Genomic DNA, 11,915 nt, shown 5'->3' with positions numbered 1-11,915 from the left:
GAGAAATATGTGAGAAATATAGTAGATTTTAAAGGTTGTTTGTTATGATAAAAAGAGAAGAGAGAGTAGAGAAAAAATGACGTAGCTTCTCTCTCCCTTCGTTTGGTTGAGTATAAAGTGAGAAAAGAGAGTATTACTAGTTGTATAAAATGACCTTTGTACCCAAAAGTAAAAATATTACAAAAGTGATTCTGAAATGTATTTAATATATATAATTTATCAAAATAATTTAGAATAAATTTTTTATCGTAAAATTATTATATATATATATAATTATTTTAGATATATTTATATGAACACATTTATTATCGATGTTTATCAATAGTAGTTACGTTAGTATACTTATTATTTATTTTATTAGTACAGTAGGTATCAAATAGAGGGAGAATTTAGTAAACATAGAATTATAGTTTCAGCTCCTTCTCCCTCTGCGCTCAGTCTCTTCAATTTTGAGAGACTTAAAAATGATACTTGGACCCACCAAAAACTGCCCCTATCTTGTATCTCTTTGCTAACCAAATAAGGGTGCTTTCAAACTTTCTGCTCTATCTCTCTCTATATTGAATCTCTCTATTCAAAGTCTAGGCTAACAAACAGAGCGTAAGTCTAGCTGATGACTTGATTGATTTTTTTTCATAGGCTTGTACAGTTGTACTCAAAGGTCATATGTGGACTTGGGTAAAAGAAGAGCTATGACTTGCTTTGTTTGGGATTGTGCTCAAGCATAACCTCAAATATCATGTGTGTGGTACGTATATCTATAAACAATTGTGACTTTTCTCGCCGTGTTAGGGAAAAGCAACAACAATAGCGTCTCTACCCTACTTTGGGGGTCGTATCTCGCATTAGGGGCTCCTCCTCTACAGAGGCCTTTCAATCTAGACGTTTTCTCATATGTGAATTTCTACCATATTAGGTGGTTTTGATGCACAAATAAGAGTTTCTACCTCTAGACGTTTTTCCTATACTAGTCTAGGCCTCCCTTTTTTTTTTTTGGCCATCACTCATCCTCACCGCCACCTTGACCTTCTCCTTCGCCTCCACCTCCCGCCAGCATCTCTAACTCGGCTGCTACCTCTACCCACTTGAGCGGCAGGCGTCGCGTGCCCCTTCAATTTAGCTCCACCGAAAGCGCTGGCCTAGCCGCAACTTCCATCCACCGAAGTCATCGCCTATTGGCACCAGGTTCTACTCTTATGACAGTCTAGACCTCCCACCGTTGGCTGCAACCTCAGGCTTCCCTTTTGACACTTCAACTCCTTTGGATACACTCTTTTCATATCAATGCCCATCGTCCATTTCGCATTAGCCTTCTTCACTATTACCTTGTTGGCTAACCATGTCATGTACTTCGCCTCCCAAATGAAACCTGCTACCAAGAGTTTCTTTGTCTCCGGCCCCCTCCACCTTTGGGCTATAGGCTTCACATCTTCACTCAAGAACAATGTATGGAGATAGTGCCATTGGAGGAACTAAAATGGTACATGGATGTGATTCTCGAGTCTGATGAGGATCGTGACTCCTCCGTTCAATCCTCATCAGAGATGATGTTGAGTCGACGAATTTCAGGGAGCTTGAGTTAGAGGGGGGACCTAGCTAACGTTGAGACGGAAGTAGGAGGAAGGGAACCATTACAACTACGTTGACATTTTAATGAAGATGTTGGGAAGGGTGGTGATGGGAGAAACGAGGAAGGAGAATTCAATTGCGATGATGGGAAAACGATACCCATGATTATAGAGTCAGTTGGACGTTGACTTAAATCCACGTGGACAAGGAAATGAGTGTCATGATGGCGCTAACAAATTGGAGGGATCTAGTAGTGGACACACTCTAGAGTTAAACTCTGTTGATAACCTAGATCCTTAACCGTGCCCATATAAGAGTCTGACTGGCCTAGACGGGGAAATTAACTATGGTCTAGTTGGACCACTCAATGCTAATAGGGACACTGTTAAGTTCAAACGTTATTTATATTATTGATTATATTTTGAATAATAACAATTTCAAGAATATAAGGGTAACGGTTAAAATAACTGAAGAAATGGAACTGGGAGTGTAATTTGGGGACTTAAACAACAAAAAGAAGAAGATTGTGCTAAGCATGAATAAATTGGACAAGAAAGCTGAAGAGGGAACAACACTAAACGAGGAAGAAATTGATTAATGAAAGGAGTTTGGGACTAGATATTGGAGGATCTCAAAATCAAATGAATCCTTGTTATGTCAAAAATCAAGGGTTCGGTGGTTGAGGGAGTGGATTCAAATTTGAGATTTTTCCATGTGATGGTAAATTAGAAAAGGAGAAGTATACTCTTGTGGGATTAAACATCGGTGGTGTTTGGTATGAAGACTCAAGGATAGTCAAATTCTTATTAAACCAATTCGCACCCCCCCCCCCCCCCCCACATGACCACCCTTCTCGGAGATTTACTCTTCATTTGTACCACAATGACAATTTACTCTTCAGTCTTCACTCTATTCAAAATAAGCTCCCACATGACCACCCTTCTCGGAGATTTACCTTTAATTAAGACAACATGCTAGTGGTGTTATGTTTGGCATGTGAGATCGATCAGACGAAATAGTTATAACATACTATACAGTCAGGAGCTTTATATAAGATGTAACATGGTTTTTCCTAATGAGACAAACGAACTAGTAAATGCTAACACTTCTTGAAGTGAAAAAACAAAAACTTCAGTTACGTGACAAATATTAGAACTGTACCATTTTATGCAACTGTCTCTTTCTCTTTCTCTTCCTTAATTATTAACTGCAACGAGTGTAGTTGTTATCAAATTTAAATTGTTTTTCTAAATCTATTTATAATAAATAGTCAGCGATTAACACCGGCCCCTTGCATTTAAAATGTAAAATGACCCTTTAAGCTAAGTTTATTCCCATAGTGTAGAATTTAGCATGTTTCAATCTAACATGTTGATTACTGAAAGAGTCATTAATAATGAATGCAAATCAATTTTGGTAAAAGAAAACAAGAAGAAAAAATAGGTGTTGAATGTGGGGATATATAAACCATTGTCCATGTCGGTAGTCCTCACCATATTTATATCACGTTCTTTCATCTAACAATGCATCATTGCCTTGTACTCTTGTGTGTTTGTAGCAAAAGTTTGGTGTGAATGGCTAAACTTGTAAACAAGAGGGGTCCTCTTGTTTGCATCTGATCATTTTTATTTTTATTTTTATTTAAGAAAAAGAATCTTTTTTTTTTTGACAAAGTCTATGCAGTTGGACAATTGACTAATTATAAAGTTTGAACAAGAACAACACATTATATGGAGCCCTCTCAACGTCACACTAAATCACTTGGATAAATGCTATATTGCCCAATGAGTACAATTATTGCAAATTATTCCAATACATCAAATCCTCAGATCTTATTAGGCCCCCTAAGTACAGCGCATGTTGACGGTTAAATTTAGGAAGTACAAAATATTTTTTAAGAAGTGATCAAAGAAAAATATTTATGGTTGAAATATTAATTACACTTATAACTTTATCTTAACGTAAAATTGATAATAATGCTTTAATTGAAGTTATAATAAAACTGGTAAAATATGTCTCAAGGCGGAATCAAATTATGGGAATTCTCAAATATTTTACTTTAAAAGTCAAATAATTAGGCTTTAGTTTTTCATTGTTTCAAATTTATGGAACGGTGGGATCCTAGTAAACTGTTTCCTAGATCTTAAGGAAATAGGAGTCCTCAAGGTAGTGGTGAAATGACGAAGATGATGACGGAAGGTGAGTCTGGTCAAGCAATCGAGAAAATAGATTTGAGGAAAAAAAAAGCACAATCAAGATTTTTGTTGAGAGTCCTAGAACTTGGTCTGGCTGAAATACAATATCAATGTTTTTTGTTGCAAGGTCATATAAGAGACCTTGTTGTTGACAACTAGAGAAGGGAAGAAGCTCTCCAACCAATGCAGCGGGGAGGGAACCTGTGACATTTTCTGATGAGATCGTTTTTATACTGAAATCTCGTATCGTTTAAGCACCATGAAGTTTGGCATGTAAGAAGGACTAGTCGATCCTAACGAGCACCTGATGATGCTTAATGTCGATCTACAATCCTGCAAGGAGACTGGGACGCCAAAGTGTCGAATATTGTTGAGGACATTCAGAGAGGTAGCCTAAACCTGATTCAAAATGTCTCCATCCAATGGATTTGCAACTATAGAGAGTTTTTGAAAAAAAAAATTGAAGATCACTTCTCAATTATTGTGCCAAGAGCGGTAACCTAAACTAATATATTTGAAATAAAACAACTGCCTTGAGAATTTATAAGGGAGCCTAATTTTATAAAATATCGTCGGTTATGGTGAAGATGTATTTGTTATAGAAAAAAAAAACCTAAGACCAAGAGCAAAGAAACTTGGAAGTATTATTCAGGTAATTTTGTGAACATACAATGGGTCACATAAGCATCATTTATATAGTAGGTGAGCCTCATAAACCTAGATTTGGTTACATTGAATCGGGTCGGTTGATTAATCTACAAAATTAGATGTATATGGCCGATGATCGAGATCTAGCCAGTAGGTGTATGACTGAGAAACGTCCAGTTGACAAGGAAGGTTTTTCTGCGAGGTGAGACTTTTGTACATGTGTGTCCTCGGTCCGCCTGTTAATTATATACCCAACTCCATGAGACTCATCCATCCGGCCCAAACCTCATTACGGTCCACAGACCCCCAAGGGTTGCAGCTAAGGATTAGGCACAAAAGCCTTAAGAGAGGTAAAGTCATAGCCTCCGAGGGACGGTGCACCTGATGTGTCTGTGTCTGCTGACGTTTGATATTCATGTGTGTCTTCATCAAAAGGAATTGAGTCGGGTAGAGGTTGAAATTAAAACATACTTGACACGGGGCCAAGCAGTGAGGCTCGATGCGCGACATAGGGTCGGGTGGAGGTTGAAAACGCACTTGGCACAAGACCAAGCATTGCATCTTAACGTGCGATATGGGTGGTGATTGAACCTGCGTGGGTGGTGAGCTTGACCAGGTTCAATCACAACCCCGAATGATAGTTCAAGTGGTAAGAGTTAGAGACATAAGAGTTGGGTGGGATGAAGGGTGAAGAGTCTAGGGTTCGAACCCTGAGGAGGACTAATTTACTAACATTATTAACAACTAACATTTACCTATCCGAAAAAAATTAAAAACCACCTGGTCATCATACCTGTCCATCAAGAATGTTAGTCTTCTCTTAAGGCCAAGAATCGACTAGGTGCTCCTATATGAAGAAAACAAAATATACTCTTTTTTTTGTAGCTCTCCACAATTTGAGGTCTGTAATATCGATAGAAAATGCTTGAACCTTAGAAAGGTAGTGGATCTTCATATTTTTAACACAACGTTTTGGCATGGGCAATTCATTGTTTTCAAGTATTTTGTGCAAAATACAAATCAAAATGTGGAAAAATCCTGGAAATATCGAATGTATACTGACTTGTATTCTAGATGTTGCGTTAAAATCATGTTGGTTATCTCTCAACTACATAGGCTTGGTAATGTGGAGAAAATCGATTCTGGTGAAAGAGAAATACATCCAAACACGCTTCAAGTAATCAAAATTACAGTGACTCAATTATATCTTTCACATGATGATTATTGTACTACCTTTGGATTATATATTTCACATGATGATTATTGTGCTACCTTTGGATTTATTTAATAATCTTACAATGTACATACCGAACAGATATGGTAAACCATAAAGATGAAAACACATGAGCAGTCTGTGCTGCTTACACCAAATAAGCAACACACACTGAAATGTAGTACCAACCTTATCTCCTTTTGTCACTTGCTTTGGTGCTTTATCAGTCTGAGGCGAACACAATTTTGTCTCCGAAAGAATACTTGTCTCGTTCTCCCGGCTTGTCTGAACTGCATAATTTCCTCTGACACAACCTTCAACAAACGAAAGAACTGTTTTCTTTTTTTGTTTGTTTTCAAAGAATATTGTGGCCAACAGGGAACAACACTCTGATTGCTCTGATTCTTCCATATCTTCTCCTACCCACTCTGATCCAAAACTTCCTTGGCATTGTACATCTATGTACATACATGTGACTTGACTAGTCCTCCTATGATTTTCCAGAGTTTAATTGCATGGAAACGGATTATATTTGACTTAGTCCTTTGGTTTGTTCATCACTATGATGATAGATAACATAACTCTTTTGTTTGCTTTTGAAAATGCTGAAGAAAGCATGTTTGAAGTTTGAACCTTGAACAGAAACCCCTCTATTCATTTAATACTAATACTAGCCACACTCACAAGGTTTTTAGTTCCTTGATTTAGTGACAGAATCTGACAGAAACAACTATTTGTTAATATGTTAAAAGAAAACAAGAACAACCCCTCCCAGTCTCCCACTACCACTAGGTTGAATTATGGGCAAAAGTCTTAATCTTCAAATTGCAAAGTGTGTTTTTGCAGAATAGCCCTCTAACTCAGTGAAAAACAGGATAATTTTGTTTTGGTTTTTATATCTAATCTTTTAAAGTTGGCATGCTTTTTACTGAAAACTATAGAAAAAGAGAGGTGTTGAGAAGTGATGTCTTGTTTGCCGTTATGCCAAATAAAAAAAGCCCCATGACCATGACACTTCAGCAAGCACCCATAATTGCTGGGTGCATTTAAGAAACCAATTCCCAACAGAACCTTACGTTATGATGATGATTATTGGCACAAAGTTAAGAATTTTCAATTAAAAAAAAGGGAAAATTTACTGGATAAAAAGAAAGCCAAGGCAAACAGCTTTGCTTTCTTTCAAACATAAATTGTTGCTTTTTACAGTGGCTAGGTTCAGTTCACTATGCAAGTTATAACAAGAAGAACTAAATAAGTCTTTAAACATAGAATTAACCTAAAAAGAGTGATTAAAATTTCTTCTTCTCATCCCTAACATGTCCACAAAAAAACAGTTCACGTGAACCGCCATGAGAAAAAGCTACCAACCAAGACCAACCACATAATAACAATTAATTTTCCACCTTCTTCAGTTCTGATTGATCCACTGCTTGTGTCCTGGAACCCATTTTGGACACTTAGGACTAAAATAGCTTGACATTACCCTTGAGTTCAAGAGTTCCACAACAGGTGCAAACTTCACACACCTTGGTGTCTTGTACTGGTTTATTGAAGCCCCTAAGCTAATAGCATAGTCCATGAGCTTATCAAAAGTGCCCTGTTCCACAATCTTGATCTCAAGCGGCCCGATCGATTTGTCAGATACGCGACCCTGGCGGTACACGCTGTTCAGCGATTCCTCAATGGTTAAGCAGCAATCCTCAAACACACAGGGAGGAATTTGGGTTGTGCCATTGAGGGCGAGCTCCCAGTACAGCACATAGTGCCCTGGGATCGTTGCGGTGTCCGCGAAGCTAGTGTACTCGGACACCGCGGCGTCAAAGGGCACTAAGTTGGTCACAGCATTTGCCATTGCATTCTGAAGCTCAACCTCATCGGTCTTGTCAGAATCTATGCTCAGGACCACGTTTTTCCTGCAAACAAAGTTGAATTGAGGTGCTTTGTTCTTGAATCCAGCTACCCTCAACACATCACCCACCCTGTAACGGTACAATCCTGGAAAAATTCCCAACAACAAACACATGTGAATCAGACAATTTCAACCAATTTTCTTAGAATTTGAATTAGGCCTAATCGTGCCGCAAAAGCTAGTTTAGTATTAAAAAAAAAGACTGTTTTGATCATATCTCTAATCAATGCCGATTTTGTTAAAAAAATTTATTAGCGCAATAAAATGATGAACATCAAAATGGATAAGAATTTATTCTTACCAGCATAGGTTGTGACTACAAGCTCATACTCTTCGCCGAGTTTGACATCGACAAGCTCGACGAGCTCTTGCTGCTCCTTCTCATTGAGGGATCTGGGTGTCTGAATGGAATCAGTGACACCATTGGTTCTGTTGACAGGCAAGAACTCAAAGTAGCACATGGTGGGGATGAGGGTGTAAGAAACCTCACTGGGTTTGCAAAGAGGGTTGAGGTTAACCCCAAAGTAGCACTCACTAGAAGCATACATAGTGCACACAAGAGGGAGTCCATTGCTGTAGTGATCAAGTATGGGGATGTATTGTGACATTGTTCCTGTCACAATAACATCCACATACTTGGTGTTAGGCCACAGCCTGGTAATTATACCCTGCCATGACCTCTTGCTACACTCAGCTTCAATGAAATCCGCCAGCTTCGGGTCCGGTTTGACGATCTTGGAGACCGCCTCTCTCACTGAAGCATCAGTGATTATGGTGGGGTTGATGGTTCCAGTTCTGATATCATTGCAAAGGAGTGGCCAGTGTTTCTCAAGGAACCGAATGGCCCTTATGAAACCAGAGGCGAAAACAGCACCTACACGGAACACTTCTTTGTTTTGGCAAAGGCCACAGAGCAATTGGGAATACATGCTTTGGTAGGAATCAGGACAGAGGACAGTCTCATTTGGGCTTGTGTAGTTGGTGTAAGGGTCATAGGGTCTGTCCCTAAAATGGGAACTTTTGTAATAGCTTGTTAGAACTGGACGAGCAACAATGCCTCCAGGTGTTTTTGCTTCAGATTTTATGAACAATAGGTACATTCCTTTCCCTTTTTCTAAATCAGGGACAAACTGGCTCATCACCGGCATCAACAAGCTATAAAGCAAAGTCCTCCTCCCTAGCTCATCTTCAATTGTAGGCATCAGCTTTCTCTCACCACCAGATGTCCCAGAGCTGAAAAAAAAAATCATCAAAATTTATTATTCTGATAACTAATAACGAATCGAAGCGAGAAAAGCTGAATATATAATCCAGCAACAATAACACACAGAAAAAAGTAAAGAGACCAAATTTTAAAAAATAATATATATGTTATATTGAGTCTATAGAGTATAGACTCCTCTCACCTTGTGAGAAACTCTGAAATGGGTTTGGAGCAAAGGATGGGAGAGGTGTCGCCATTGGCGATGCGGTCGATATCAGGTTGGATTTCTTCATAGGTGGTGACGGGCATGAGTTTCTTGAAGGTGTCACGGTCGGTGTGGCCGTTGAGGCCGTGTCGTTTGAGGTACTCAACGTTGGCATTGTTGGAGAGGATTTCGGAGAGGACCTTCTGCTGGACTTGGTCGGCGTTTTCAGTGACATCCTCGATGAAGTTGAGGATTTTCTTGTTCTGGTCAAGGAGGTTGTAGTCTTTGGGAGCTTCAGGCATGGTGAAAGTGGTTTGTTTGAGAAGAAGATCACAGAGAATCAGGACTTTTGCGTGTGCAAGAGAGAGAAATTGAGAGAGAGAGAGAGAGAAGAAGAAGATGAAGAAGGAGACAATGACCTTAATGGAGAAACTTGTTAGGAAGGAGAAGGAGGAGAGAGTGTGTTGGGCGTGAGTTGAAAAGATGAGAGAAGGTGGTATATATAGGCACATGTCAAGCTGGGTGTGCTTGAGATTTTGGACTAGAGAGGTAATATGACCAACAATTGAGGGTAAAATGGGGAATATGTAGCCGTTTTCTATCACTTTTTTTTATTATATCTAAAGTTCTAAGAGCATCTTTAACCATGATACTCACTAAAGTATTTACATTCTACTTTTTATAACTTTCAATAATACCACATCATCTATATCTTTTTATTAATTTTCACTCCAACCCAACAACTCTTAAAAGTTTATATAAAAAATTATTTTATTTTTTGCAAGTTTTATTTAAACATTTTACATTAAACAATAATAAATGTAAACACACTTTTCATGACTAAATTGAGTATCTACACTCACATACTCTCACTAGCCATGTTGGAATTAAAAATATGTTCCAATGGTAATAGATATTGGTGAGAGTGGAGATACTCTAAACATTTATATCCTTCCTAAGCATACAATTTCCATGCATTTATGGTCTTGTTAAGGTATGATAAGGAGGACTTTGAAATTGCTTTGCAAGGAGAAAAGGAAAAAAATAAAAGGTTTGAAAAAATTAAAATAAAGTATATAATAAGAAAGAGGAATTGAAAAGAAATAACACAATTTCAATCGGAAATGACTTGGCTCATTATTTGAGCATGAGTGAAGACCATAACCACTTTATATAGATAGATAGACATGTATAGATTGAATGGAATCTAAGTACAACATCATCAAAAGAAATGCATATATATGGAGTCACATTGAAATGAAATGCCTTCTAGTTATATTATCGAAGTGCGAAATTAATAGGACACTACTAGTAATCCATATCTTAAAAGCTTGAATATGATCATAAAAATACGGAATAATGACAAGCTCATATCGCATTATCCCCTTGTCTCGTGTTGGATTGGTCAATCCTAATTCAATTGTTTCACGAAAATTCTATCAAATCTTTTCTTAAGGAAAAAATAAAATAAAGTATAACAATTTTGGATTTAAAAAATGTTTAGCCCAACCAACGGGTGCCAGTTGTAGTGGTAAAAAGTGACTGTTTGAACTCATAGGTTCGAGAGTTCAAATCCTAGGAGCTGCACTCTTAAGGAGACCTTCGGCTTTCACCACACTCAAATCAGAATTACGGAAGTAATTTAACACTGAAAAAAATGTTGAATCCATTAAAACCCAAATTCAAAGAGGGTGTGAATGTCGTACAAGGGAAAAACGGCGAAACAATTTGGAAAGATTTAACAAAGGCGTTGATTTAATTTTCATGCACAAATTAATGGTTAACCGGCAAAATCCGGTAAACACGGTGATTAAATAAACCCATGACCTGCGCGCTTGGAGCGAGGATGTGGAAGGTTGTCTTGTTAAATACCGGCAGTGACCTAATTAATTGGTTAGTTAACTTGTGATTACCGGTAACGAAAGAAAATAACGGCGATACGCTGTCGTAGTTAAAAGAGTAATGTTTAATACACACCTCTCTTTTGAGGTGGAGATGTGGAATAGTGAGAGAGATAGGAAGAAAAGAAAAAGTAAGAGAGATAAAATATGAGATGTGATAGATGATAAGATGAGAGAGATAGAAATAAAAAGATATGAAAATGGAGTGTTTAAAAAATGAGGTGTGTATATAACATTACTCTAGTCAAAAGGAACCGCGAGAGAGAGAGTGAAAGAGGGGGAAGGGTAAGGGATACAGTGTGCGAGTGCATGGAAGGTACCGTGAGGTTTCTTGTTGAAACAGGCCAGCTGGATGTCAAATGTGTTAGGTGGACACGTGTATGGCTTTCATTTTCTGCTGACTACTATGTCCTATTGTTTTCTTATGGATAAAACACACACATTATTACTTTGAGTAATATGGGTTTTGGGTTAAAGTGGGAGATTCATTTTAAAAGGTAAAGTAACTTAACACATTTATTTATAGAGTTGTATTTTATTGACATATTTAAAATTTAATGATTTTTTACATTTAATGATATACTTTTATTTATCGGTGTTCGTGGGACAGGCTGAAATGAATTATGTTTGGTTTTTATTCGGTCCTAAAAATTGATCGGACCAATTTTAAAACCCAAACAAGTATCTAGCGGGATTTGGGTTTGGCACCCCACCTATTGGGTTTGGCACCCCATGTATTCAATACGGAAATTTAATTTCCGTTTTCAAAACGGAATTTAAAATTCCGATTTGTTTTTTATATGCAATGAACGGTTGAAAATGTGCCACATATGCTAAAATACATAACGGTTTTTTAATTTCCGTTTTTTTCGTATTAAAATCGGAATTTAAATTCCCGTTTTTAATAAAGTGGGGTGCGAAACCCAATAGGTGGGGTGCCAAACCAAATTCCCGTATCTAGCTAGGCTCAATGAGGTGCCAGCGAGTTTGAGAATGAACATATATGTCACAAAAGGACAGTTTCAAATTTGCTCAAGGGACAAGTTGAATGACATTTTCGAATCTCATAAA

The 11,915-nt window shown here is 37.8% G+C and overlaps 1 protein-coding gene across 1 annotated transcript; it reads right to left on the bottom strand.

Moving 5' to 3' along the window:
• Window positions 1–6,735: 6,735 nt before the first annotated feature.
• LOC130744577 (indole-3-acetic acid-amido synthetase GH3.6) lies at window positions 6,736–9,412 on the bottom strand. The gene is made up of 3 exons (XM_057596750.1): window positions 8,941–9,412; window positions 7,836–8,767; window positions 6,736–7,620 (listed from the first exon to the last, which is right to left on the bottom strand). The coding sequence occupies exons 1-3, from the start codon at window positions 9,243–9,245 to the stop codon at window positions 7,034–7,036; spliced, it is 1,824 nt and encodes a 607-aa protein (XP_057452733.1). The 5' UTR covers window positions 9,246–9,412; the 3' UTR covers window positions 6,736–7,033.
• Between the last annotated feature and the right edge of the window lie 2,503 nt (window positions 9,413–11,915).

Source organism: Lotus japonicus, chromosome 3 (assembly GCF_012489685.1).
Source record: "Lotus japonicus ecotype B-129 chromosome 3, LjGifu_v1.2".
NCBI classification, from domain to species: domain Eukaryota; kingdom Viridiplantae; phylum Streptophyta; class Magnoliopsida; order Fabales; family Fabaceae; genus Lotus; species Lotus japonicus.
The sequence above is the reverse complement of the archived record's forward strand: the minus strand, read 5'-3'. Positions and strand labels throughout refer to the sequence as shown.